Genomic DNA, 26,837 nt, shown 5'->3' on the forward strand with positions numbered 1-26,837 from the left:
AGATAGGATGGATGGTGATGTTTAAGTAAAAGGGACTGCATTAGTAGTCCTTTTATCATCTAGATAAGCAGCAGCTGGGCTAGTTAGTACAGATAGTGCTTTAGCTAACAGCTGGTTCTTATCTGAATGACAAAAGGCCAGGGTGAAGACCTTTTCTATTTAAAAAAAAAGAAGAAAAAGAATGTTATTTCTATTTTTATTTTAAGAGAATGGAGAGAAAAGGACTACAGGCAATCTGTAGTATGTAAGATTTTCTTGCGTTTTGACTAATATGGTCATTTATTACAGATAAACGCTAGGACACAGAGAAAAAACTGTGGCCTGGAGGTGAGGAGGCTAGGGAGGATCTTATTAGTGTCTGTGAATCCATGATGGGGGGAGTAAAGAAGTCTCATTTAAGTTCTTCTTTGTGGTACCCATTGCCAAGATAAAAGACTAAGAATACAAACTGAAAACTCTTTAAACGTGTTTTCTATTGGAAGAGCAATCAAGCACTGGCACAGGTTGCTCAGAGACGTTGTAGAGTCTATCCTTAGAGTTACTCAGAACTCTGCTGTAAAAGTCCCAGGGCAACCTGCTCTCTCTGAGCATAGCTTGGGGCAAGAGGCTGGACTATGTGGTTTCCCAAGGATCTGTCCAACTTCAGCTAGTCCCTGACTCTGAACTCTTGTACCACGCTGTACTGCTGCTAGGGTGGCTATTGATAAAACATATTATGGTGAGTTTGCTGCCTGGCTTGTTTCCTAGCTGAGCCTTTAATGAAGGTCAGGAATTCATACAGCTTTGTTTATATTATCAAACTGTTATCAGTTAAATTAAATTATACTGACTAACACTAGTATCAGCTAAGGAAAGAAGCTGGAATGTGTAATTCAAGGCCTTTATTAGAAATGCATTAGGAAGAGTAGCTCTTTATTTCAGCTGTAATCTTACTTTGGATTGTTGATCTCTTTGTCTTGCCCACAGCACAGTTTCCAAATTAAATGTGTTTTTTCTTACATAGACTTTCTATTGGCAGTGCAAGGAAAAGATTTTTTTGGTGTATGTCACTTGTGTAATTCTTGTCTGATTTTTGTTATTTTATGAAAGGCATTGGATCTTTGTAAAATATTTTTGTAGTTGGCTGTCTATACCTTTGTTTGAATGTGGTTTTTTTGTGATGCTAATTAGAAATGGGAAATGTTTTCCTCCTGAAAATGGTGCAATACATGATTTACTTTGCAAAACACAGATGTTTGAGCCAGTGCTCTTCTATTGCTTGTATTTATCCTGTACTTACTCTATCAGGAGTAAATTTCTACATATTTCTCTGACTCTGAGATCTTTTCTTGGGAGTATCTTTCTGAAAATCTCTTAAGACCTTCCTACAAATGAGTTTGAAATTTGATGGATTGTCACATGAAAAAAAAACGTGTGATATGGCTCGTGAAAAGCTGGACACTTGTTACGTCAATGTAGCACAGGGAGAATAAATCCCAAAGCACTTTATATTTTCATACCTTATTTAAAGACAGTGAAATAAAGGTTAGTTTATCATTTAATGTATTTATCATGCAAATTTAAGCTCTCAAGCAGTAAAATCTCTGTATTTTTTTCCCCAGTCTTTCAAAATTTAGCATTCCTACACTTTTTGAATTTGCCTTGGATTTTTTTTTACTACAAATATTGTTTAATTCACTTTTCAGTAAAGCTGTCAGTTGTAATCTGCAATTTAAAAAAACTAATAAAACAAATCCTCATTTCACAATTTAAACCTTACTGAGTCTAATTCACTTGCACTGCAAGTTTATTATTCTCCTGCAGCTTGACGTGCCTCCAATTGTAATTGTGTTGACCCTCCGATGCAGTAAATCTCCCCAGTGCTTATCAAACGGGGGAAGATAAGTCTACAATTTGGAACTTCATTAAATATCTCATTTATATTAAACAGATGATGGCTTTGAACAGAAATAATAATTTTCAGAGACTCCGCGACCTCCGATTGTGGTCTCGGCGACTCAAGAATGTGGCATTTTGGAAATCTCCACCCCCTCAGTGTATGTGGCCAACGCCAGCAGCCAAATGTCAAAAATTGTTCGTCCATCAGGCTGACTTCAAAGCCACTGCCGCAGAGGCTGTTGTTGAGGGCTTTTCAGCCCTGCAAGCAGATTTTTAGAAATCCTTCATAGCATACTTTTCTTAGTCTTCTGGGAAATGTGGGTAGAGTGATTAATAACGGGCAGCTGTTTGAAGGAAAAAAAAAAAAAAAAGAAACAAAAAGCAGCACAACAAACATGTTTCTTGTTATTATAATTCAGGAAACTATGAACTATTCCTCTTACGCTCATTTAGAGACTAGTCCAGTGAAATAAGCGCTCCCAGTGGCTTTAAAGAGTTTGCTGTGTGCTCAGTATCTTGTAGTCCTTTCTGTATTTCAGCACACATAAAATATATGCTGTGGGATTTGTGTAGGCCTGTTGTTCTTAGAATTTAACTTTGCACATCAATAGTAAAAGGTGTATTTGTGAAAACAGGTAATGATTTGATGTGTAAGTTCATATGATTACCATGCAAAACATACCTGTTCTTGGGTTTGTTACTTTTTAATAGAGCTGGATGCAGTTTGTGGCATTTAGTTGGTTTAATGCTCTCAGTGAAGCTCTTATGGTATTACCAAGTCAGCAGAAGGGTGCTAGAGCTCAGGTGAGCTGAGAGCTCTACAGGCAGGAGGCTGGATGGTGAGGGGCCAGGTGATGGAGTGAGTGGCCTTCCATCCCCTCAGCTGGTTTCTGGTTACTGACAATCAAGCTGGGCCCGTTAGCTGGCTGGTGTTTGCTTGCCTTGCTCTGAGGAGCTGCATTGGCAGTGCCCTTAGCTAATGGAGTGTCTAAATCCAGCTAGATGAAGTTGGATTGTTTTCTTTCTTTGCTGCACATGGGTTCTGCTTCCCACTGAGATCTCTGTGACTTCAGAAACCATATTTTTTCCTCTATTGCTGAAAAATCTGAGAGGTGCATGCAGGAAAAAAATAGGATGATCAGGTTCTGCAAACTAAGGTTGAACTTGGAAGTCATATGGAGGAGCCTTCTGATGGAAGGCCCTGGGATGGGGAAAGGTGCAACTTTCTCCTCTGTGCATATGGACAAGCTGCCTGTCTCCATCCCTTCCTGCACCACCTACTTCCTTGGCCTTTGCACAGCCCAGGGGGTCTGCTTGGGGTGCTGGTGAGCTCAGTCCCAACTGCTCTGGTGGAAAGCACCCAGAAGCTTTGCCCCGATGACTTTAGTGACTCTAGCAGGGTGCTGGAGCAGTGCTGGGGTTTGGGCTGAAAGAAGAACATAAGATCCCTGAACTCTGCAGGGTGCTCATCATGAATAGAAAAAGATATATATTAAAAGTTAATGTGAAACCTGATTTTTCTTTCGTTCTGTTATTTTTCTCCTAATTATAAAAGGTGTGAGTATTTGTGTATTGGTTGCTAATATGTGTGGTGGAGTTTCATGGGGGTTTCCGTGATGATTACATTTGAAAGCAAATTGCTCCACTTCAAAAAGCACCATCAGCCCAACTCTGGGTGGAGTTCCTCCTCTGCGCCCTGACAGAAGTCTTGTTCTGACAGGCTGTCAATATGGGAAAGATGACCCAGCTGTCTGCCGTTAATACTGAAAAAAGCGCCAACTGTCTGTTTAAGAAATTCTGTAACAAAGAGACACCAAAATGCAATGTGTTTTTTTTTTCACCAATTTTCTGCTGAAGGATTTGAAATTTGACAGGGCGCCATAGGAGGTGCAGTGTAAAGTGGCCTACAAAGTTGGTCATTAAGCAGAGCTGTCATTGCAAATTATATTTGTCCAGGGAGAGAAGTTCTAGCTCATTTGGTGCCCAGACAGGTCTAGGCCTTAGGCAAGTTGTTATAGTTCTCCCATGCTGCTAAATACACTTTCAGCACTAACTTTCCTCTCTCTGTGCAGCTGGAGTCACCTGGGAGCCCCTCTGGTCCAGAGCTGCCCATAGAAACACTGCTGGATGACAGGGAACGGAGGATTTCCCATTCCCTGTACAGTGGTATTGAGGGGCTCAGCGAGTCGCCTACAAGGAATGCTGCACTGAGCAGGATCATGGGTGAGTCAGATGAGATCTGCTAAATGTGCTATGTTTTCATCCTTTCTGTAATCCATGGAAGTGTGATTAATGTGCTACTTATTGTGGGAGCCAGGGAATATGGAATTTGCCATGACCAACCTAAAATGTGCCTTAAAATTCTTCTACACAAGTCTTCTGGATATGCAGTGTGAAGGAAAAAAAAAAGTGAATGAATCATAGAATGGTTTGAGTTGGAGGGGCCCTTACAGATCATTTAGTTTCAGCTCCCTTGCTACTGGCAGGGACACCTCCCTCTAGACCACGCTTCTCAAAGCCCCATCCAGCCAATCCATGCCCACCCATCCAAGGAGAGGGCATCCACAACCTCATTGGGCAACTTGTTCCAGTGTCTCACCACTGGAACTGCCCTCACAGTGAATAATTTCTTAATATCTAGTCTAGATCTACCCTCTTCCAGTTCATAGCCATTAACCCCTGTCCTATCACTGCGTGCTCTTATAAAAAGTCCCTCCCCAGCTTTCCTATAGGCCTTTTCATCTACTGGAAGGCCACTGTAAGATTCCCTTAGAACCTTTATAAATGGATTTATAATGTGAATTTCTTATCCCATGGCGGGTCATAGAACAAATCATAGAAGGGTCTACCATGGTTTTCAGTGTCTGATTTGGGAGAAGATATTATTGGTTGGCCTAGTCTCTTTGTTGGGTCTTCATTATGATGAAAAGTCAATGACTTTCTGTAACAAATTTATAATTCCAGCATTTGTTCTTCTCTGTTTCACTCATATGGAAGCACAAACAAGGAAATTTTGTACCCATTTATGCTTATTAGGGTATTTTATTAGTTTGTTTGAATTTTTGCTGCACAAGACACTAATTTTAAAACCTCTTAACTGATTTTAAGCATCCTTTTCATAGGTTCTATCCCATGCCATTTGCATGGGCCCAAGTGGATAATGAGGTTAATGCAGTTGCTCTGCAGCAATTCAGCCTCCAATGTACAGCACTGGGTAATAAAGGCTTTTCTTACCACAGGAGTGGTTGGGTTCAATGACAAAGACTGAATGAGTTGAAAGTAGTTTCAACTTTAGAATACAAAAAGCAGTTTGATTAAAATAGCACTTGATATAAGATGCTGTAATTGTTTCCTTGTGTTGCGAGTTTTGATTGTAACAAATGACCATTATATCTTTGGCTCTTTTTAGTGTGCTTGACATGCAGATTACAATAGAAGTTGCTGCTACAAACTTGATACGAAGCAAAAGTGAATTTAGTTTGGAATGATTAAGATTGATGTTCAGCTTTAGAAAAATTTCTAGTCAACAATTAGTACGTACCCTACGTTCTGCTTTGAGATTGTTGTTTTAATTTTTTTTTTATTCTTTAAATTTGAGGTTTGTTGTTTTTTAGCAGTAGCAGAATAACAGTTTCTAAACTCCATGAGCATCTACAAATTTCCTATTTAAGATAGTTCTTCAGTTAGATCTTTTGTCTAATTTAGTGCATTTGGGCAACAGTAATTAGAAATAAATCGTGTTCTATTCCATTGCCTTACGTCTTGTGGAACTTCAGAGAGAGAATTCTGGAAGCATGAAACCTTTCCACTCCAAGTCCCAAGCTATTAAAGAAAACATTTTTTCAAAAACTGCAGATCTGTTGAAAAAATTAAGGAGCAGCATAATTATCTTTAGCGCTGCTTTCCCTTAAGCAAACCTAGTTCTTGTGGTTTTAGATAAAATATTTGCAAAGCACTATCTTCTTTTTTTCCTATCCGTATTTCAGAGGATTTGCAAGTCCAACTCCTGTAAGCATTAAGGCATTATCGCTTAAACACCTTGTCCAGTGATGGGAGCAGAAGCCCCAAGAGAGTCTCTGTACACATATTTCAGACAGCGCAGTGTACTGCCACATCAAAGAAACTCATGACTTGCCACACCAAATCGAACTAGCGGTTCATCAGTCTGGTAGCACTCCTTTACTGGTAGCCAATAACATATATTCCTAAAAAAGACCATAAATCTTTCCAAAAGTTCTTAAAATCTAATGCTTTTGGATACTTCTACAATGTGTATATATAGGGAAAAAATATAGCCTGCATTGTGTCTTAGTTCTTTAACCTGAATAGATGTTTTGATTTCCTCTGAATCATTCCTTGTTTGTTGTTTTCAGAGAATAGGAACTATGTAGAAAGTTAGTTTAAAGTAGGTTGTGACTTAAACCCACTGATGCTTTATTTGGTAGCACTTGGAAGGCCAAATTGTGCCTGAATCTCGTAGTAAATGTGGTCTGCTGTGGTGTAACTGAAAACTGGTTTTGCCAGGACTAGTTCACTCCCCTCTGCAATCACAGCTCTTTCAGAAAACTGTCATGTTTAAACTCAGCTTTCAGAGAGCAGTCAGTTTTTTATTTTGCTAATCTTTCTGTATGAATCAGTATCACTACATTAAAAGCACATTGTTTACAGTCTTTTATTGCACTCATATTTTCTTGTAGTTCTGTACAACAGAGCAATATTGTTACCTGTTGGCAGAGACATACACAAAGTGCTTTGTTTCAGAGTACCTAAAGTTTAAAGGCTCAAACATTATCCACTGAACATCCTGAGTTAGCGTTTATAGTGAGAAACATCTCAGCACTCCTTTTATTTTCCTAAGAAGGTATGTGGAGTGTTACATTGCTCTCCAGAAGCTTTTCTCCTCTCTTGAAAATCAGCCTAAAAGCAAGGATTAGTTCTAAGAACAGTCTAAATATACAGGTCTGCCCCTTCCCATCCTGGTTCTGTCAGTGAAAAACAACAAAAAAAGTGCTCTTTGAATGACTTTCTGTAGTGCTTATTCCCTTGAGTCCTCCCCCAGTATTAAGGAACCATCTGAATCACTTGGTGCATTTTTACATAGCCCCCAATGGACTGAGCTATGCAAACTTTAATACTCCTGATACCTAGTGGCAAGGAAGTCCCGGTTTGATTTCACATGTGAGGTAGTGCCCATTTCTGCTTTTTTTGCTACCTGATAAAATTAGTTGTTTTAAAGTTTTTTCCTTCCCAGTTTAGACCATTCAAAAGTGATAGTTCGAAGGTCTGAAAAATTCCTGCTCTTTGCATCATTCCTCAAGGTTTGAACAAAACTTTAAAATGAGTTTTGTTTCTTTTAAATATGCATCATGTACTTTTCAAGGAATATATTTAAAACAGTTTCCTTTACTCCTTCAATCTATAACTGACAGCAGAACTTCTGGTCGAAACCTTGCTATGAGAGTGGGAATAAAATATCAATTTTAGAATGTGATTTAAATTATGTCAAGTTATATTTGCTCACTGGAGAAAGACAACTTGAATCTCTTAATTTTTCTCATGATTCTTATGAGAAACAATCTCTCCAGAAGATTATTGCTATTAATTTACACTTTTCTGCTTGATATTTAACTGAAATTTTTTGATGAAGAGAGGAAATAGCTGCTTGTGTATCCAAGGAATAGATTCTCTATATGTACAGAACTACTTCCTGTATTCTGGAAATTATACAATGCAGGCATTCTCTCCCAAGAGTTAGATAGCTTTAATAAACCCTTAGGTTTATTTATTTATTTTAATATGTTCCGGTTGCAAGATGATAGTACATTCAAAACAGTAACTGTGTTGTGCTAGTCTGCTTGTCTCTGTGATTAAAAATTCAAGTCTTTTCTTCTGATACACCATCCTTCTGTATTATCCACCATGCTCCTGTGTTTTGCAACATGTGAATACATAGCTACTCTCTAATAAATTATTCGTACTCAGCAAACAACTTAGTACAAAGTGCTCTTTTATCTCTTTCATCCAATTTCTGATACTTTTTCATGAGCACAGTGGGTTTTGTTGCTAGTGGTGACTAAACAGAAGTTATTTTTTAGGGGGTACACAGAATAATAATGGCTTGCACTGAATCTACTCTTCATCCTGAAGGATCTCACAGAACTTGATAAAAATTGGTAGTTAGTATTACTACACAACATGCAGTACTCTGCATAAGTAATTGCTATCTTCAGGACAGAAATCAGGAGGAAGCACTAAATCAGTAAATAAATCATCTAGAGGTACAAAGTGTTTGTGTCAATGAAGTGAAAATAACCCTTTACAAGCATAATGTGGTTCCCCAGCTAGGAATCTGAGCTGAAGATGGTAGTCTACTACAGTACTCTTAACAGTTCTAAGCACTTTCTTGTGATCCAAAGCCTAGATGTTGTGGAGACATTTAGTCCTTAGATGTTCTCATACATCTATTCCCAATCCCGCCTTTATTTAACCGGGCGTATTAAATGATGAAGATATCTGTGGGAAATTTTGCCGTAGCTCTCTATATATTGCTGGGAATAAACAAACTGTTAGTGAAAAATAAATAAGTGAAGATCTGGAGAAGTTCTAATTTCACATTGGACAATTCTCTGTAACCTTTCTCTAGGAAGTCTTATTTCTATTAGCCTTATCACCATCACTATTTTCTTTTTATTGTTTCTATCATTATTGTTTTGTCTTCTGTAGCTGTAGAAATTAATTCTCAGCTTGAAGTTCCCAACATATTTTTCATTTTCTTCTGAAGTATTTTAAGTTTAGGGGCAACAAGTGACAGAATTTATTTATTTTCAGTTGTGCTTGTGGAAGAAGCTTGAAGCATAGCGTTGTTCTGAATCCCACAGATTATAATCCCACAGTTTCAAGATGAAAATGCTCATGAGTATCACTCATAAAGTAAAATTTGGTTTTAAACGTATTGTGAGGATACTCTACAGATTTCTGAAGCCTTCCTTTAAAGGTAAGGGAGTAGTAAAAACACAAGAATCAGGGCAGATGAGCTGGTCTTCCCAGAGCAGTGTCGTTGAAGCCAAATTATTCTACAGACCAATGAAACTTGATGAATTTTTAAGATTTAAAAGGATCTTTTGGGAGCTGGTTGGTTTCAATGTGAGTAAGCTTGTTGATCATTTTATAGACTATACATGCTGTTGTTTTGCTTTGGTGGTTTGTTTGTTTGTTTAAATTACTTAATGCTTGTGGCTTAATTCACATCCAAACTATGGTCAGGTTGGAAGCACTGCTGTTTGACGTGATTTTCCCTGTTAAGTTCCATAGACCTGCAGACCAGCCATTCAGTATGGGAGCTTAGAGACTTCTTTTTCTGAGCAAATGGATGGGAACCTTTCCTACCCGATACTTTAGTAGGGTCCTTAGGCTACACTTGTTTAGATTGGTAACTGGTACGAGAAATTTGAGCTTTGTTGGTCTGTGGTGAGACACACTTGAAAGGAAGAATTTCCCTTCCTTATTACGCTGTACAAAGTACTACATATTATTACAGATTACCTCACTGAAGATGAACTAATATATGCAAAACTGGACTTGAAGTACATTCAGATTCTAAATTTAATAGCACGTTTCTAGCCTGAGAGAAAATTACTGTCTTGGAGAGGTTTGTAGGCAGCTTGAGTAAAGTCTCGGTTTTGCAGATCAGTCAAATATACTGATGACTACTAGGTTTGAAGTTTCTTTGAAGTTCCTTTGTAATGTTTCTCACAACACTCGTGGAGTTGCTTTCTCCAGGGGTATTTTATATCCACTTCTGCTAAGCTCTCCACAAAGGACGTATTGAGCCTTTTGCTGAGGTATGTTGAACCATCTGCTGGAGGTAAAGCCTTTCACCTGCTTTTAGCTTCATCTGCAGTGAAAAGCATAGGCATGTCAGATGGGTTTTCTGCTTAATTCCAAAGCAACTATTAAAATGTCACTCTTCACCCTTGTCAGATATAAAGAAGGGCAGTGAAAAGTTAAAAATGTTACTGAATTACTGTAGCCTCTCAGATGGGAAGTTCAATCTACAGGATGCCATAAGGTTATACCTTTTCTCAATTCATTCTTTGGAGATGGAATTAACTACAGAGTTAACGATCTTGTAGACATTGTGTTTGGAAAGAAGTACCTCACCAGGCTAAACATTAACCTGTCCATCAAAGAAGCTATTGCTGGGCAAAGAATTAGCTGTTATGCAAACTGAACACATTCATTTCAGGTTGACAGTGATGAGATGGTTGTCATGCAGGACCTTTTCCTTCCAGGCACTTTCACCTTTTTCAAAGATCTCTTTTGAAGCCCGTTTTTCTCTCTTTGGAAAAACTATACAAAATGTATTCTCTAGTGTAGTGATGATTTTAGCTAGCTTTGTAGTAATTAGCTACTTATTCATTATATTGGTTGTTGATGTTGTTTAGTTTAGTTTAGTTTTTCTCCCTTCATAATTGCATGCAAAAGGAATAACAGTAACTGAAATGTTTCCCGGAAAAAACTGAGTGGGAGGAGGAGGAGAGAGGAGAAAACAGAATGGGAAGACATCTCCCACTAATTCTATGCAGTCTTACAACTTTTCTGTATCTGTAGTAAAAATAAAGTATAAATATTACCTATGAGTTATTACTGCAGCACATCACAGTGTTAGAATAATCGACAGTTTGTCATCAGATCAATGGCTGATTATGCTAGTGCTTTTCTTGTCATGAAATGTGACAATTTTACTAATTGTTTTAGAAAGTGATACATATCTGGTAGTAAAATTAATGTACTGCTCTGATCATTCAGTGGAAATAACATTGTGTGTAGTGTGAGCGTTAGGACCAGACCTTTTAGATGACAGAGATTTTTAAGTCAAGCATCAATATCCAGGAGCAAAGAATATTTTGAAAGAGATTTTTTCACAGAGAAAAATTATGTGCAACTAGCATGAAGGAATCACACAATAATTTGCCATAATCTCAGATAACTCTGTAATTCTAATTTGCAAATTATTATTTTCCTTACATCAAGATTTAATGAAGTGTTTCTGAATACTGAAATAACCTGTTTGTTTCGTGTTAAGAGCATAAATAGCGATCATTCCAGATTTTCTATCATCTTCCAAATTAAAAATATATAATCCCTATTCTCCCAACTCTGTATTTCATGCATATATCCTGAAAAACTGATTTATTCAGTTTAAACCATAATTATGGTACTAAGCATTGCAATGGAAATGTGACCCTTTTTGATAGTCTTTATAGCAGTTTAGTCTGTTTTGGTGATGGTTTTCTATAGGTTCAATTGCTTGTACTTTGTATTCATCAGCTTAAAAACTGTACTTCAGTCTTATGCATCAAAATACATTGGAGTACTGGAAAATATAATGGTGTGTATATTGATCACTATAAAAGCAACGGTGGTAGTGGTTTTATAATATTTATGGGCGCATTAAATTCATTTCCTCAGAAGTGTTTGATGCAAGGGAAGATTACTGACTTCTTGCAATAGACTGCAGGTGCAAGCCATGTATATTACTTTTCAGACCTCTGCAGAAGACAGTCTATGGAAAGTGAGACATAGCTAATTTTATTACCTGTGGTCTTGCTCTTATCAGTAGGATTCCTATTTTATCAGTTGTGTTTATATATTATTCAAGGTACTCTCTGCCATTATTCACTTTTCATTTCTATTTTTTTCCCCTTTTATTATTCAGGAAAATATCAGCTTTCTCCAACAGTGAACATGCCCCAAGATGACACTGTCATTATTGAGGATGACAGGCTGTCTGTACTCCCTCCGCACCTCTCTGACCAGTCCTCATCCAGTTCCCATGATGATGTTGGGTTTGGCACTGTTGATGCTGGTGGATGGGCTAAAGCTGCAATTAATGAGTCAACAGACTGGTAAGGCATGGCTTAGTGGAAGGAAAAACTAGAGGAGTGCAGTTGTCTTTTTATTTAGTTTACTTTTTGGTTACTACTAGTATGACTTTTGTTTTCCCCTCACATTTAGATTTTCATCACATGTCACTGTTTTCATACTTATAATTACCCCTGTTTCAGGAAACAGATTGTTAGACTTCTTAATTCAGATTGGAGTTTTGTGCTGTCTCTAGGCGTGTTTCTGAGCTAGCAGTAATTTAGCTAGCTATGCTAAATTTGTGAGATGAAAAAAATAGTAACTTGGAAAATGTAATTTATAATTCTCACTGTAAATATTTCTAGGTCTATAAAAGAAAGATTTAATTTTCATATTCTAATATATATTACGGAGCCTTGTAGTACTTTATACTTTCTTGACTTTCCAATAACATATAATAATTTAAAAATCTGCTTAGAGGTCAACGCAGCTCTTGATTTTGCCTGTTAGTGTTAATGAAACTAGTCAAGTTTTCTTTAATATCCTCAAGGGATACCTTTTGTATCATAGCAATATTTGTGTCGTGCCAAGGCACTGTACTATAATAATTTCACATTAAAAATGTGAACATGTTTTATCTGTAATAAAAGTAATTTCTTTGCATCTTAAGTTGACTCTCTAATTACACTTACACAATTTAACAAAAGACTTTTAATGAGAAGTGCATTGAATTCCATTATTGACTTGCTTATGTTCCTGGCAAAGATATACTGTTTATTGCTAAGTACAATTAATACAGATCTAAAACTTAATTTGCAAGTCCTGTAATTATCTATAGTAATAGCAAAATAAAAGCCCACCTCTGTACACTGCCACTACTTAAAGCTAGATAATTACCACAAATGGTGTGAAGTATACGAATTTTCCTATTTCTCTTCTCTCTCAAGCCTGTTAAGAATGTGTCAGCAGTATCTTAATAAAACAGGGATAGCACCTGCCAGCTGATATGCGCCTGTCAGCTTCTTCTTTGGTTTATGTTAGTTTATTTCATCTTTTGTCCAGGAATTGAGCTCTGTATTTTTAAACACAGTTTTAATGATTGTATAAAAAGCTACTTTTTTGCATCCTCATTTGCCTTTTTCAGTGTTGCAACTCTTCTCTTGGACAAGTCATACCTGCATTTTGGGCCCTTGAAAAGGCCATCTGTCTTTTGTAAAAGCTTTTATAGCTGAAAATCCAAGATGTTTAAGTAGAATAGTACTCAAGACTGCGCATAGGGGCTTATTGATGAGGGAATGTTTTTGTTTGAATATGAGCAAAAAAAATAGAGCATGAAGTGAGAGCCTGTTTGAAACCTGCACATGCTTTTAAATTTGTTTCTGCAGTGTATTTTGCTATTCATGGACTTCTTTAAAAATGAGAATAACAGTAAAGAAAATAGCGATTAGACGGTGCTGAATTGATCGTGCTTAAAACCTTCAAAGCTGGATCTTGATAAGAAATTCTAAAGGCCTTCAGATACAATTGCAGTTAAAGAGTAGATGACTATTGCACCTTGCTATAGAATATATTCTAATTGTATATAAGTAATTAGTGGTAGAAGTGGATTGTTACATTAATTTCCTGCTGCTAATGGATGAAGGAAGACTTGTAAAATGAAGGTGCATTGTATGATTTTGCTGGAAGGCACAAAGGGTAAAACTAAGAATATGGATGAAGGGTTATCCAAACAAGAATGGCAGCTGTTCTGAATCACGGAAGAAAATGTAAGCTTTTCCAGCCTGACAATATCTCCCTAATCCTTGATGAAAATGTTATGAAAACAAAGGGGCAATAAGACAGGATTAATAAGTGGAATTTTAATAACATTGAGGGTCAGAAGACGGTTACATTCTTTTAAGGATCAGCTGTCATTCCAGAAACCTTATTTGTTAAGTATGCTAGAGTATAGTAAATTGTATTTGGCATTGCTTAATGACTTGCATTTAAATTCACCTTCTGTCTTCAGTTAATGTAGTTGAAAAATATTTAAATGAGGCACTTTTAATGGTATTAGTTACTCCTCCGTGCTCATTGGCTTTTCCAGTGGTGTCTCTTCAGTATAGCTTTTGAATACTTTTGGGCAACATAAGTGTATTTAAACTCCTGTGATCTGCATGTTCTATAATTATTAAAACATGTCTGTCAGTCATTCATCAACCAGGATGTGAAAGCTGATGACGCTACATATGACTCTGATATTTGTACTCTAAAATCATATCAGATTTTATGATGTCAGAGAGTAAATAATTTTTTTGTGTGTGTGCTAAGTAGCACCTCTAATATTCAGAATACTTTGCAAACATAAAGTAATAATCCTCATAAATAAATCTGTGTGGAAGATAGATATGATAAGCTAAGCTAAGTGCAGACAAGGGCAGCAGAAGCCTTTAAGAAGCCTTAAGAAGCCTTTAAACATAGTGGTAGTAGAAACGTTTGGATCTGGTCTCCAGAATTTGTAATTGCTGGTGCTGTGTCAGACCACACCATTCTCTGTGTGACCTGTGGTGCCCATTCCATGTTTTATTTAACTTTGGAGTTTTAGTATGTTCTGAGGGCTTCAAATGAATATATATACGCAGACTGTTTTTATATGAAAATGATATTTGACTTTATTAGAAGCTTTATGTATGCTGATCAAAGTAGGCTCATATGAAACAAAGGAGCATGCAGCCAAAGCAAATAGTGTTAGAAATTCACCCCTTTTGAAGGAAGGGCCTCATGGTACGCTTTGTTCAGCAAGATGGAGCTGGTCATCTTTAACTAACGTGAGCTACATTAACAGATGTTGCTAGAGAAAATTTTCACTTAGTAAAACCACATTTTTCTAGCCTTCAGAGACAGTGCTGACTAGTAGTGAGCCATAAACTCCTGTGTGGCCTTGGGAAAGTCATTTATGATCTGATTATGAAAGGTGTTGAGTTGAGTCACTCAGAAAACGTTTACAGACTTTGGTGGTTCATACTCAGCTACAAGTTGCACTGCTGTAAAGGCTAGAAGTATATGTTGGTCTCATCTGTTTTATCTTTCTATCATGTGGAGATAATTTCTTCCCTGTTTTGTGGGACTGAATGTGAGGACTAAATAGTTATTTTTTGGTTCAGGCTCTGATTCATCAGAGCTTTTAAGCATATGCTTCAAAACGTTGCTAAATTGTGCAGACATCTCTGAAATATTTGCTGCAATTAAATGTAAAACATTATGAGCCAGAGCCAGAAACATTAAAGTCAAAAGGCACTTGACATTGACTTTATTCATATAAGCTCTGATCCTGCTCTATCTTAAGTATTACATGCTTGTCACATGCACGTATCTTATTATTTGTAAATCTGCCGCTGCTAGACTGAATTTCTTCTACTCTGTCTAGTAATGCAGATGGAGATTTTCATCTTTTATAGTACTTTATTCCTCTGAACACATCTCCTTACCTCTCTTTATTGTTGTGTGTAATAACCAGGTGTTTCAAAACGCTTCTATACATTATAGTACATGGCATACATCAGCATGTTCACGTTATACTATGTAAAAGTATAAGTTATTTTCTGCAGAAACTTTCTATTTACCTGTTTCTCACTAGGTATCCATTGTGTCTTATAGCTAGCCCGATAAATAGAAAATAATTATTTTGAAACATATTGAACAGTAACGTGTGTGTATGTGTGTGTATATACATATATAATACTTTGTACAACATGTACCATGTTCAGAAGTCTCAGTGACGGTGTATTTAGCTTTTTTTCTCTTGAAATGTTATAACATTCAGAGGAAGGAATTCTGAGAGATCTTTCTGCTGGATAGATAACGGGGGCACACAGCACTTGCTGTTGTTTTTTGTCCAGTATTTTATTCTTCAGATTTATTTTTCTGCCAGCTTAAGTAGAAATCTAGCTTCTTTGGGCTTGCACCAGATATTTACATCTTTTATTAAAACTTATAAGTGAAATTCTTGATTCTCTTTAACTAAAATTGCTTGATGCAGTGAAACAAATTCATTGTGTGTGTGACTACTTTAAGCGGTTTATCTGAAAATGTGTACTTTATTATTGGTAGAAGTCACATGCTAAATAAATGCTTTTCTCTGCAGAGTGAAAGGTTGCATGATCTTGATAAATGTTCGCATGATTTTTTTCCCTTCCTACAGCACTCTTAGTCCAGATGTTGATCCAGTGCTTGCCTTCCAGCGAGAGGGTTTTGGACGCCAGAGCATGTCAGAAAAGCGTACAAAGCAGTTTTCAGATGCCAGTCAGTTGGAGTTTGTTAAAACACGAAAATCCAAAAGCATGGATCTAGGTAGTGAGTGATATTTTTTCAACTGTTTTATTTGAACCTGATTGTCATGTTGTAAGTATACAGATTTTGTAATTCCAAACATGTTGTTTATGTGCAGTATTACTGTGCATAACATATACTAGTGTGAAGTAAAATATTCTTAACGTGAATGGCCAAGTGGCCTGTGCATTGTTCTTACCACTTGTATATGTCCATACCTTTAAATATCGGACTTCTCTGTATGTATGTGTATACATAGATATTGAACATATTCATTAAAATTGAGATGAAAGGTGCATTTAACAAGCTACATAGAGTACCCCTATGTAAAATGTTCCATGCTGTGGTTCTGGGTAGACAGGATTAGTCTCAGTTCATGATTATAATGCAATTAGCCTTAAAGGTCCCCAGTAGCCTCTCACGCTGTAGGTGGATTTTGATGAAGTTATTAAGGGTGCAAGTGTTTTATTTGAAGAGATCTTTCAGAATTAGCAAATTGAGCTAGTCTGACTTTTGGTTGAGACCCATGTTTTGTATTTATATCAGAAGTAGCAGCAACTAGGACGGGCAATCAACTATAATCATTTTAACTGACAAAACAACAGTGAAGAAGCAAATGCTAACAAGCCCATCTCTTTTTCTGCCATTGTATTTAGATTCTGAAGTGCGGAAGCTAGTAACCTTAAACAGTGAGTTTTGATTGTTTAAACACAAAATTCCGTACTCGGAATAATGAAATATAATCAGGTTTTCTCCTTTACAATACTTGTGAATATCTTAACTGCAATCCCTAATTCACCAACTTCTTCAGAGGACAGTAAGTTTGGTGTTACGGACTTGTCTTGATTAGTTGCGATGTGCTAACGTGTAAATAACATTGTACCTGCCTGTGATGTGAACATGACTGACATTGCATGAAGGTTACTAGTTTGCTGCCATTTCTGTCCAGAATGTTTGCTTACTGTTGCAGTTTATATGCATGAAGGATGACATTGCTAAGGCCCCCCTAACTTGAAAAAAATATACAAAAAAAGGAATGTTGGTTGCATGTGGGGCATGGTCACTAACTGGGCTAACCGTTATACATTTACCTTTTAACAGTAGCTGACGAGACTAAGCTCAGTACAATGGATGACCAGAAAACAGGTAAGAATTGACAGTAAGGCTGTTGCTATAGAAACCTTGGTCAAAGCAGCTTACCACAATTACAGAACTGCCAATCAAATTGCATGAAAACATGAATATTCCAGTACTTGCATGGCTGCTTTCTATTGTTGTGAATAATCAAGTCTTAGAGAAAAAGAATATTCTCTGTAGAGATAAGTATCTGGGGTAGCATATGCAAGTAGGTCATACATCTGACTGTAGGTAGACACCTGTGTCTACACTTTGAACTCATAAATATTCAGAGTTATCATGATTTTTGTCCTTTCAATAAAATCTTGGAAAATCTAGCTTCAAACTCAGGGTGATGTTGGAAAAGAGTCGGATGTTTGGCTCTTACAGTGCTAACGCAGTGCTTGAAAATAATTATTTTAATTCCAAAACTGCTGTCTTTGCCTTAAGTGGTCATCAGATACATGTTGTGAGTTGAGTTGATGATTATTAGTGCATGTTGATTTGCCTTTGGAACTGAAACCCGAGCAATGAAACAGAACAAAAGAATATGTAAATAGAATTTTTCCACATACGATTGATTGTAACATTTCACACAATGATAATGAGAAGTAGCTTTCAAAGCATATTTTTATTAGTAATTAAAATAATGCACCAGCTGCAATTATTAGCCTTTATGATTTATTAATACATGTTAGCTTTTGACCTTTGAAATGCTGTTTTAATTAGGCTCGATCCAGAGGACACCATAACATTACTTAGCTCTAATTAGGAACAATTCACCTTTTAAACCTGACAATATTATTTATTTTAGCATGATTTGGAGAACAGAGCATTCCTTGCAGAATTTATGATTAATAATTCACAACTGCATCTCTGTTTAACTACACTTTACAACATGAGTAGGAATGCGGAGAAGTTGTAAGTAATCAACTGATAACAGTATAATTTTTATTAAAACAGCTAAAACTTCTATCTCGTAAAATGCTGTAGAATACGGTCACAGACTTGCAGCTTTAGAAATTGAGAACAAGCACACAAAATTAAAATGCATGAGTGTTTTGAAGGATTCAGACCATCAGAGTGTGAAAGCATGAACCGTGTTAATGGTCACACTAAGAAACAGAGCTTGGGGACACCTTCACCACTGAACAATATTCACAGAAAGTTACACATCAAACTCAAATTTATTGAAAATAATTGTTCATTTTCTTATTGACCTACTTATTGGAATGGGATGTGATTACAACGAGGTAAATCCTATATGTTTTAACGAAATATGAGGCTTGGGTTTAAAAGTGCATAGCGCTTTTGGTGGTATCAACAGAGTGCAGTTTTTCTATATGTGCAACACCTGGATTAAATTCCAAAAAGAGACACGTCAGACAACTTGGGTGAATGAGCATGACTGTAACCATCTGGACTAAGCAGTTACATATTTTGTGAACAGCTCAGTGGCAGAAAAAGAAGGAAAAAAACATTTTCTACTATGCTTTTATTTTATTTATCTTGTGTGCTTTTAACCAGGTTTTGTATATAAACACTGCATTTCTCCCATTACTGAAGATGGATGTGGTTTTTAAACAAACCACTTACTGTAGTTTGGCTTAAAAATTATCTGGTATAAGAAAAAAAAAATACCTCAAATGTGTGGTGAACTATGACTTGATGAATCCTAGAAGTCAGAAACCTCAGCATATATTTATTTCAGAGAAAAATAAAAACAGCCCTGCTACAGTCAAAGTTGGGTTTAATAATACTGGCTGAAAAGGAAAGGAGAGTGTAGAACTCACCAGTGCTAGTTACTATAATAGATTTTTAATTATTTTTCTTTCTGTAGTTCACTTGAAGTGCCTAATCCTTTCAGTGTTTACAGTTCATCCTAAAGGTTAGAAGTATATTCAGTAGCAATTGAGCGTGGCTCATTTTTTGAGTCCCAGGCACACTATAGTTCTAGCTGTTGTTTTTTTTCCATGCGCACTGCAAGGAAAGGCTGAAACTCTCTCCAAATCAAAGCAAAACTAAAAACCTCCACAGAATATTTACTTAAAGAGATTTTTAATTTATTTTTACATGGTGCTTTTAAAATAAACTTTTATTAAATGGAACCAAAGCTGAAGTACCTTTCATGCAGTTACTTGCTCTGTTCCTCCCCTGCCCCCTTCCAAGCCAAAATGTTCCTTCTTTATTGTAGGAATTGAACTAGAAAGAGAAGAATTTATCAAATATAGAGGAGCAGATGTTAGTAAATACAAAAATTGATTCACTACTGGTGTCTTTTAAGAAAAAATGTAGACGTTGCATCTTTGCAAAACTTACAGAGGGAAGTTGTTGCTGTAAGTCACTGGTAGTATTTAACCTAAGAGTTGGTAAAAATAATGCTTTAGAGAGAAACAAAAACATCATTTTAAATCATTTAAAAGAATGTGCTTTTTAAAGCACTAAAAGAAAAAAGCTATTATAACTTAAAAATAGTCACTGAAGGAATCCTCCTACATCCTTTAACACCATGGTTTTTACCTTTGCAAATCATCTATGTGCATCTGTGGCACTGTATAATTACATAATGTAAGGTTGGAGAAAGGCAGGCATCATGAGATGTGAAACAGCATGAGGGAAAAATAACGGGCTTGGTACAGGTAGCATCACATAACGTTGTGTGTGTGTGTTGGATGTCTCATTGGATCTACATGTGCCATGTGAGTGCCGATCTACCCAACGCATGTTGTGCATGAGCAAAGGGGTGCTGCATGGTGCGGCAAGCAGGCGTGGTGCTGTGCTCAGGGACTGGTCTGGGGACACACAGTGCTATGCATGTGCAGTGGGCAGGGGCAGTGCTTGGCAGTGGAGCAAGCATGTTACCGAGATGGATATAGGTGTGTGTTACATAGAGTACAACTCTAAGAGTAAACGTGTAAGCAAAGCATGGGGAAGCGAGGCAATGCTACAAGAGGAGTGCTGCTGTGCTACAGATGGCTGCATCCATCTCAAAGGGGATTTGTTAATGAAATTGTCGGAAATGAAACTTCTGATAAACTTCAGATTTGAAAATGATGATAAAAGAACCTCTTTCATCCCTCAGTCACATAAAGATGCTTAGGGTAGATGCGTCTTCTTTTCCTTCGTTGTTTTTTTTTTTCTTCTTTTCTGTTTTAAATTCTGTTGTCAAAATAGAACTCATTCTGAGCAGATAACATTTCTGATGATTACCACCAGCGCTGTAAAGTCTGGAAGAAAATGCTGACATTTTTGTACTTAGAAAACACGGTTTTGATGTGACTCATAAATTTTAAACAAAATGCATCTTAAAGAAAGTTTCTCACTAGATTATGAGTAAACAACTCACTTTCTGGCTACTGAATTCTAGTAATAAATCCTGAACTCACTCAACTTACAGGGAGACTTAGCTATATATTTTGATAATAGTAGACTTGCTATACAGAGGCCATAGAAGATAGTGGAGGTATTGAAACACGTGTAGCTTGTTTGCAGTGCTTAAATTGCTTGTGAAAGAACATTTTCTTCTTTCAAATTCTGCAACTTGTTCACATTTGTGTTCATGACCACACAAGTTCAATAAATATTCCTCTAATTTTTGTAATCCATTATTAGTTATACAGAACTCAGGGAACATTAGGTCATATCCCATCTAGGTTTTCCTCTGGGAAAGCACAACTTGCATAAATATTGTTCTCACAAACATCTGTATTGGGTAGCAGGAAATGGAATTTTTGTAATGTCCTTTATGAACATAAATGGGCACATAAATGCTTGCTTTATAATTAGTGTTTACAAAAAGAGCCACTCAGTAATTAAGAAAAGATATATGAGCATTTCATTTAGAAGGTAGCAAAGCAGAATCTGGAATAAGGAAGTTTACAGTAAGTTGCCATGTAAGAGGATAGCTTTTCCCTTTGTATATGAAACTGAATATGTCAAACAGCTGGTTTATATAGCATTGCCCCCTTTCTGCTTCTTTTTCCCTTCGAGCTGTTACATTTATTTTTCTTTCTTGTCTCATAGACTTTTTTTTTAACAGAACACAGTCTCAAAAAATTAAAAAAAACACAAACAGAATCTCATCTGTTGTCTATTGCAGACATTTGTGGAAGAACAGCAGTTTGTGACACAAGCTAGAAAGCGGGCAATTTTATAAGGCATTGTCTAAGCTGACATTCTTTTACTTGGCGCAGAGAGTGTTACATAAAAACACTTGCACCAGACTTCGGGCCACGTTCAAAAGCTGGGGGATCCTGGACGGCAGTTTGTTTGCACAGCTGGGAAGCCATCAGCCCTCCCTTGTCCCAGCTGGCTGCTCTTGTTCACCCTGGCAGCTGCACTGTGCCCAGCCATCCTCATGACCCTCAGCCCTCCAACCAATACAGGCTGCAGCAAAAGGGTGGCCTCTTCTAGGAGGTGTGAGTTCATCGAGATAGAATTTCTAATTTGTTGAGACGCATTTGTTTCTGGCTGAGGGTGCAAGCAGTGGGACCCCGGACCTCTGGGGGAACCAAACTGCGGGAATTCTATAGACCTGGGAAAGAAGGTTTTGGTTTTGTTTCTTTTTACAAATTCATCTTAACAGTAGGGCAGCTGAGGGGGAATTCTTTGACAGCTGCTCTTTGAATATATTTGATCAAATGGATTTCATTTCAACTGAGTTGCTCAGAATTTTAATAGCTGAGTGGAAAAATGGAAGCGTTTACTGAAGCATCTGTTCCCTTGCTGTGTCTCATACCAAGACAGCAACAAATCTGGTGAAGAGTTGCTATGCTGCTCTTCTGCATCCCTTCTGTATGTCCAGTATCCCTCTTCCCGCTTCCATCCCTCCTCATCTTTCTCTCCAAAAGTCCTATGCAAAAGCTAGCCAAGAGTATTCTGTACCTTTAAACAAAATCATTCTAAGTGCAGTGAATATTTACATATATATATATATAATATGAATATATATATATAAATATATAAATATTTCTGATAGATCTCTCCCAGTTTTAACTACGAGATCCAATTGTGCAACTGTCAGCAGATTTTCACTAAAATTGGGTATCTAAAAACAGAGGCTAGAAATGCAGTCCATAAAGCTGAGACGGCAAGTCTGGATGAAGAAAGGATCTTAGAGGAATACTGTCCAGGGGTTTCTTGGAATGCCTCTGAACATGCAGCTGTGATAAGGGTCCTCAGCCCCAGCTATAGAGCTGTGCAGACATCAACCTGCAAACAGCCAGCAATGTTTCCTGTCCAGCTGGGTAACTGGTACTGTGGTACTGCCAGACTAACTGGGGCTTTGCCATAGATTTTTATAAACAAATTCTCAGAATCCCGCCAAGTCAGCTGATATTTCTCAGAAATATTTTGTTATGAAATTGTTAGCATTTTGATGCAAGTCTTTAAAAGTCAGTTTAAACCAAACATATTCATTGAAGCCAGAAGGGGTACTTTACCAGAATGTCACTCTAAACACAATAGGATTCATGACCAGAATATGCTCTCTATTTATCAGTTGCTATTGCAAATAAAATTTTCTGCTCTAAACAAAAACTAATTAATAATTTTGTTTGATGTAGTAAGATTTGTATTTCCGTTGTTTTTATGAGCTGTGTTTAAAGTCCCGTGCTTACTTTTATCATTCACATTGTTAAAATAATAGTGATGGATGTTGGTATCTTTTCACTGATTTGAAAAGCCAGACCTTGCTAACGTTGTCGGTTTCGTTGACTGTAACTTGACATACTCATTCACTTCTGAGACCAACAAATCTGCTGAGAATTCCCTGCAGATTATTGAGAGATGATGTGAATAATGTTAAGTGTGTCCCCAAAGACTTTCACGATGGATATGCATAATCAAGCATGCAGTTCTCTACACTAATTCTAATTACTATTTTTTTTTCTTTCCTAAATCACTAAGGTTCCCCAACCAGAGATGTAGGGCCTTCATTAGGTCTGAAGAAATCCAGCTCATTAGAAAGTCTGCAGACAGCCGTTGCTGAGGTGACTCTCAATGGTGATATTCCCTTCCACCGCCCCCGACCACGAATTATCCGAGGACGAGGCTGCAATGAAAGCTTCAGAGCTGCCATAGACAAATCATATGATAAACCTGTAGCAGATGATGATGATGAAGGCATGGAAACTTGTAAGTAAGCTGTTGTTGTACATAATGAATGTTAACAATATTGGTCAATTACTTTAGAAGGTAATTGAAAGTGATAGAAGATAATTTTAGGATTTTAAAAGAATAGAGCTAATATCTCTTCCTGGATTTTTTTCAGGCTTTTGCCCTTCATATGCATTAAACAGATTGCAACACTCTGCAGCTTCCTTCCTTCCTAAAATAAGGAAATAAGATTATTAGGAGTGTGTTTACTTAAATTACTTACTATGAAAATTTTCTGTAAGGCAGCTAATTAATTTACTGATGTAAATTAGAAAATTTTTTACGCAGAAACTAAAAAAAAACCCACTGAATTAATGCTACAAAAATATGTGCATCTAACTTTGAAAGGGTACATTTGTAGTGTCTGGGGAAAAAAAAGAAATCACTGTCCTTTAATTAGAATGAGTAAGGCTGGCAGATCTAATAAAATATAAAGTTAATGATCAGCTATTACCCACCCTAATGGGCATTCATTTACATTTTCAGTTCTTTAACCCGAAGTATGACCCAACATGTGGAGAATGTCACTAACATAAAAGAATCACTTCAAAGCTAACCTTATCATTATTGAGCTATGTAAGAACAGGTTGGGAAAATGACAACTTATATTGAATAAAAATAGTGTGAATGGTAAATTACCTCAATCAGGGGTTGTATTAAAATTATGGAATTTTTACCCTTCATGTTGTATTAGTTTCAACTTGTCACACACACCTGCAGATTTTTTTTTTTAATCAACCTGCAGCTAGTTAAAAGTTTATGAATGAAGAAGACTCTTGGAAAGCTGAAGTGGTAAAATATTTAGCCTGAATACTTACAGAAAAACCTTGAAAAGAGACTCTCTGCTAGTTTTAAATTTTTTCAGTTTCTAGTGTTATTCCATAATATTCTGCTGTAAGCTTACTCCTTTTATATTTTTCAGAACTCTTTGGTTGTTTTTCTTTTAATCTGTCTGTTACTAAAAGTGTGCTGAGACTGAAAGGGAGGTCACTCTGCCAGTCACTTTCCTCAGAGGTAGTTACAGGCTGAATTAATTCTGCTTCGCTTTTACCATACCTAGCAATTTCACGAAGCAGGGAGGCTAAATGCTGGTCTGGTGCTGCTGTCTGACATTCTGTTTTTGGCCAGTAAGAGAACAGGTATGAGAAAAAGTGTCCTCCTCATTCTCCCAAATTGTGTCCCTATGGTCTTCTGGGATGTAAGATCATGTTTTTCTAAAACCCCTTATTTGGTGTGAGCCAACTGATGGAGATATCTTGTTTTGACGCATCAGATATCCAGGGCTTGTCCGGAAGTTACAGATGATTTAACTTTGTTTCACCAAAATTACAGCAAAGCTGTTTTCAAAAAATCTATTCTAGTTGAGAATAAGCTAATGAGATTTCTGTAAGATGTTTTGAGCTTATTGATGCAATGCATAGAGAGCAGAAAGAAAATATTGGGTGGTCTTTTCATTCCATTACTTTCCATGGAAGTAATGGAAACCAGACAAATTTTCAGTCTGTAAGTGAAATGCTGTGAGGTGAATCTTTGTCCTCATCTTTGTACGGGTGAAGATGTCTAGCATTGATGGACCAGGAGCCATGTCGTTGTCATGGGAGAACAAGAGCAAGATTGCTCTCAAATCTCACCTGCTAAGAAAGGCCTGAAGGAAGTATGACCAAGCTATATGCATGGAATTGTATGTTCTGTTGAAGTTGTGGGGCCGAATAGCTTCCATGTATTACAATAAAACATCCAAAAAGTAATACAGAAAGTTGCACTGCCAGTGTAATAGAATAAGATGTATAGTAAAGCAGTTGTAGTAAGCTTGTTGGACAGAATTCAGTTCCAGGAACGGTGTTGAAGACCCTTTAGGTCTTCTTAGGGCAGCCCTTCTTATGGTGGCCAGGAGAGCTTATGAGCTAGTCCAGCCATATGGGGCATGGGATCAGCTCAAAATGCTAAATTCTGTGGTCTGTCTTTCTGGGAAAGTTTGTGTATCTGTAGAAAAATAACTGCAGCCTTCCCAACTTTGTGTAAGTTTTGTCTGGCTTCAGATTGCAGAGAATTTGCCAAGTGATGTCTTCAGCTGGAAAAAGTCTGGGCACCTTTGAATTCATGGAAGTTGATTTAACAATCTGGTACTAGCCTAATGGCTCACTGCTGCCATAATGACATGGCATAATTTTTTTTTAATTGTATTTAATTATTTCATAATTGTTTGAAATTAAAAGGTGGCTTTCTTGTATTATAAAATCTGGGCAAACATGTTGGTGGTCAATTTGCTGATACCCTTGAGGTTGGAATCATTTGTCTTTCTTGATATGTTTTCCCTTTCTTCTCCAAATGTTTCAGTGCTGAGAGTGCTTTTCTTTTCCAGACACTGCGCTGCAATATATTTTATAGAGGAATTCGTAACATGTCATTACCCCATATAAGAAAGCCATAAAACATAGGTAGTACGTGTGGCAGAGGGGCCGACTCTCTTCTAAATGAACTTACTGTCCTTGCAAAGAAGAAAGTTATTAAATGGCTAGGAAAATTAGATAGGTGTGTCCAGTTTTGGGTCAATCTTTTAGTAAGTATGTAAGAGGATGTGTGTGAATTTTAATGGTTGTAAATAAGTCACATCTGTGGAGAGGTGTGAGTGTTTAACTATTACTGGTCATTTTGCATGATTTTCTTTTTTCACTCTCTCTTTTTTTTTTTTTTTTCCTAAATACTTGAAATAGCTGACTGGAAGCAAAATGTTTATCTTCAGTGATGTGAATGAGAACAAGGCATTTGAATTGGGAGAGATCGGCAAATCTTTCTAATCTTTTGCTGAATCTTAATTGCTAGAATCTATGGCTGTCTTAAATATCACAATAAGAGGCCTGGAAACTTTGTGGCAAAATAGCTTCGCATTAAGTGGCTTTGATTCCTCATGTGCATCTTTTCCATTTTATAGCCTAATTAGGAGAATAGCTTCATAATACCTGTTTGTATAGTTCTCTTCAGTACAGTGTGATTCATGAAATGACACTGGTTTTCAGCTTTAATTGATGTTTAAAGTATACTCCAATTTACTTTTTTGTCTTCAGTGTCCTGAATGGGGGAAGGGAGCAGAGGGGTGGAGGAAACAGTAACAGTACCAGAACAAATAAATTCTGCATTTTGCAGCAACCTGATGTCATTACTGCAACTTAGCAAAAATAAGAAGTTTCATTTGCAGCCTCGGCTTGAATTTTAATTGGGCAGCATTTGCATTTGTTCTAAACGCTAGTAATTAGGTGTATGTTAATTGCAGAGTGAATGTTCTGCATAAAAGCGAAACAAGTTTCTTCATGTTGTGCCTTTTTAAGAAACTAGAAATCCATTTACTCCAGTGGAAACACGAGTGTTTATTCCAAGAGAACAGACATTCTTGTTCACAAGGCTCATTCGAACCCATGGAATTAACTGAGAGCAAAATGTATATGATAGACAAATATTTATTGCAACACAACTGTGGAAAGGAGCCAATATTATCTCCATAGAATATGCAAAACAAT

The 26,837-nt window shown here is 36.9% G+C and overlaps 1 protein-coding gene across 33 annotated transcripts in view; it reads left to right on the plus strand.

Moving 5' to 3' along the window:
* Positions 1–26,837, plus strand: part of PARD3 (par-3 family cell polarity regulator) — a 434,005-nt gene that overhangs the window by 263,030 nt on the left and 144,138 nt on the right. For 14 of the 33 annotated variants that reach the window (XM_040680350.2, XM_040680546.2, XM_040680478.2 and 11 more), the window contains 6 exons: positions 3,951–4,101; positions 11,597–11,786; positions 15,923–16,074; positions 16,707–16,739; positions 17,152–17,196; positions 23,074–23,301. In XM_040680350.2, coding sequence (XP_040536284.1) covers positions 3,951–4,101; positions 11,597–11,786; positions 15,923–16,074; positions 16,707–16,739; positions 17,152–17,196; positions 23,074–23,301 — 799 coding nt within the window. The remainder of the gene's footprint in view (positions 1–3,950; positions 4,102–11,596; positions 11,787–15,922; positions 16,075–16,706; positions 16,740–17,151; positions 17,197–23,073; positions 23,302–26,837) is intronic. The other 19 variants (XM_015281342.4, XM_015281354.4, XM_015281345.4 and 16 more) reach the window with 5 other exon arrangements.

The sequence above is a fragment of the Gallus gallus genome, chromosome 2, assembly GCF_016699485.2.
Source record: "Gallus gallus isolate bGalGal1 chromosome 2, bGalGal1.mat.broiler.GRCg7b, whole genome shotgun sequence".
Taxonomy (NCBI): Eukaryota; Metazoa; Chordata; class Aves; order Galliformes; family Phasianidae; genus Gallus; species Gallus gallus.